The 2,158-nt window shown below is 40.4% G+C and overlaps 1 protein-coding gene across 1 annotated transcript in view; it reads right to left on the minus strand.

Moving 5' to 3' along the window:
* Nucleotides 1-1,094, minus strand: part of sacm1la (SAC1 like phosphatidylinositide phosphatase a) — a 51,396-nt gene extending 50,302 nt beyond the window's left edge. Inside the window, exon 1 of the mRNA XM_060904660.1 lies at nt 1,032-1,094. Coding sequence (XP_060760643.1) covers nt 1,032-1,060 — 29 coding nt within the window. The 5' untranslated portion in view covers nt 1,061-1,094. The remainder of the gene's footprint in view (nt 1-1,031) is intronic.
* Nucleotides 1,095-2,158: the final 1,064 nt, after the last annotated feature.

The raw sequence follows: 2,158 nt of genomic DNA on the forward strand, positions 1-2,158 counted from the left end.
AGGGGGGACCGAGGGGGGGAGGGGGGACCGAGGGGGGGAGGGGGGGACCGAGGGGGGGAGGGGGGGGGGGACCGAGGGGGGGAGGGGGGACCGGGAGGTTTCCAGCTGCTGTAATAGTGAGAACAGGAACCAACTCATTTTGCATAAACTTCACCAGAATGATGTTGAAAATGTTTTAAACGTATTAACATTATAACCTTGCAGAGATGTTTGCTAGTAAAATATGCTTTTCTAACACACCAAGTGTCAGGCTTTGAAAAAGTTTTGGTGATGTTTCATCCCAAAACAGAAATAAACCGGTTATCATATTACCTGCAGTTCATCTACTCCGTCATGTAATTCTAAATGGATTAAAAAAGACGAGGAGTCATTCTTTAATAAACAAACTATTGTTAATGTTGACAAATTGCCATCATACAAGACGAGCCAACACTTCAAAATAAAATGTTATTGGAAAATAACCTGAACAACTTCAGGATTCGCCTGTTCTCCTGTAAATGGGACACGCCCAAATGTTTTAACCCCCACATATTAAATGTACAGTGGTGCAGTGTATTTAGACACTATAACCCTGTCTGCCATCACAGACAAAAATGACGACAAAAGTATCTTCCAGAAATAAAAGAAAAACATGCAAATGACTGAAACAGTTGATCACAGTGGACTGCAGGACTTTATAAAAACAAAAACACTGCATTTCAGATCCTGATTATGGAACAACAACCAGAAGTGAAGTAAACACTCATCAGAGTGTAATAAAGTCGCTGTTAAAGTTCACTCAGCTGTAAAAGCTCTGAATTTGGCTTAATTAAATTAAATTAAAGCTGTCAGAAGAGCAGCCAGGACTCTGAGACTCAGCAGTGCAGGACAGAAACAGGGACCTCAACTACAGCGCCTACTTTAAAGCGGAAAAACACGCCGAAACACTTCCGGTACAGACAAAACAGCACTGAGGAAGTGAATAATGACAATTACAGACCGCTCAGCTTCATTTTTTGGACTTTAGAACTCATAAATACATCGCAACTTACAGGTTAAATCTCTCGTAGGTAGTCGCCATCTTTACTTCCGGGATCACACTGACTTCCCGTGACGTAATCGCGACGTCCACACGGGAGAGCAGAGTTTCCTCTTCTTCACTTTCCCGACTGGAGTTATGATTTTCCCTACGCATGCGCACCACGCACTGGCCCACACTCACACTACTGCTGGAAGGATTAGTGTCGAAAACATTAGTGTGATTGTTATGGACATTTCCAGAGCTCCTGAAAGGTGATAAGATCATTATCTTGATATTTACAAGATATTTAAAATGTATTTTGCATGCACTAGTGTGCACAAAATAAAAATAAATATCAAGATAATTATCTTGTGTGCACAAGATTTTTTTTTGTAAATATCAAGATAATGATCTTATGTGCACAAGATAGAAAATAATAATCTAAATATCAAGATATCTAGCTTTTTCCCTTTTAGTTATGCCGTTCATAGTTGTTTTGCCGCAGTCCTGCTTGCCCTCAGTGCAAAATGTATACTGTTTCTACTGATCCAGGTGACCTGCCTGATCCATCCTGATGCCCTACATCTGGTTGAAATCTCATCACATCGCTCCTGTGGAGTTCGGCCCCATATGGAAAGTTGAAAGTCGCATTTGGAGGACGCTCTGGACTCTTACAGTAATGCTTTTATGGCTGAGGACTACAGTTGACTTGCTAACTTTGGGACTGCGGTTGTCATGAACAGTTTTGCACTCAAGTTTCCATCAATGAAGAGTTTATAACAGCAACGAAACTGACTTCATGTTAAAACTGTTAATGTTATAGTCATGTTGTCTGTTGTTGCCCAAATGAGGATGGGTTCCCTTTTGAGTCTGGTTCCTCTCGAGGTTTCTTCCTCATGTCATCTGAGGGAGTTTTTCCTCGCCACCGTCACCACAGGCGTGCTCATTGGGGATAGATTAGGGATAAAATTAGCTCATGTTTAAAGTCATTCAAATTCTGTAAAGCTGCTTTGCGACAATGTCTATTGTTAAAAGCGCTATTAAAATAAACTTGACTTGACTTGATCTAAATATCAAGATAATGATCTTGTGTGCACAAAATAAAAAAATTCTTGTAAATATCAACATAATTATCTTTGCACAAGATGAAAATTCTTG

Source organism: Neoarius graeffei, chromosome 22 (assembly GCF_027579695.1).
Source record: "Neoarius graeffei isolate fNeoGra1 chromosome 22, fNeoGra1.pri, whole genome shotgun sequence".
NCBI lineage: Eukaryota > Metazoa > Chordata > Actinopteri > Siluriformes > Ariidae > Neoarius > Neoarius graeffei.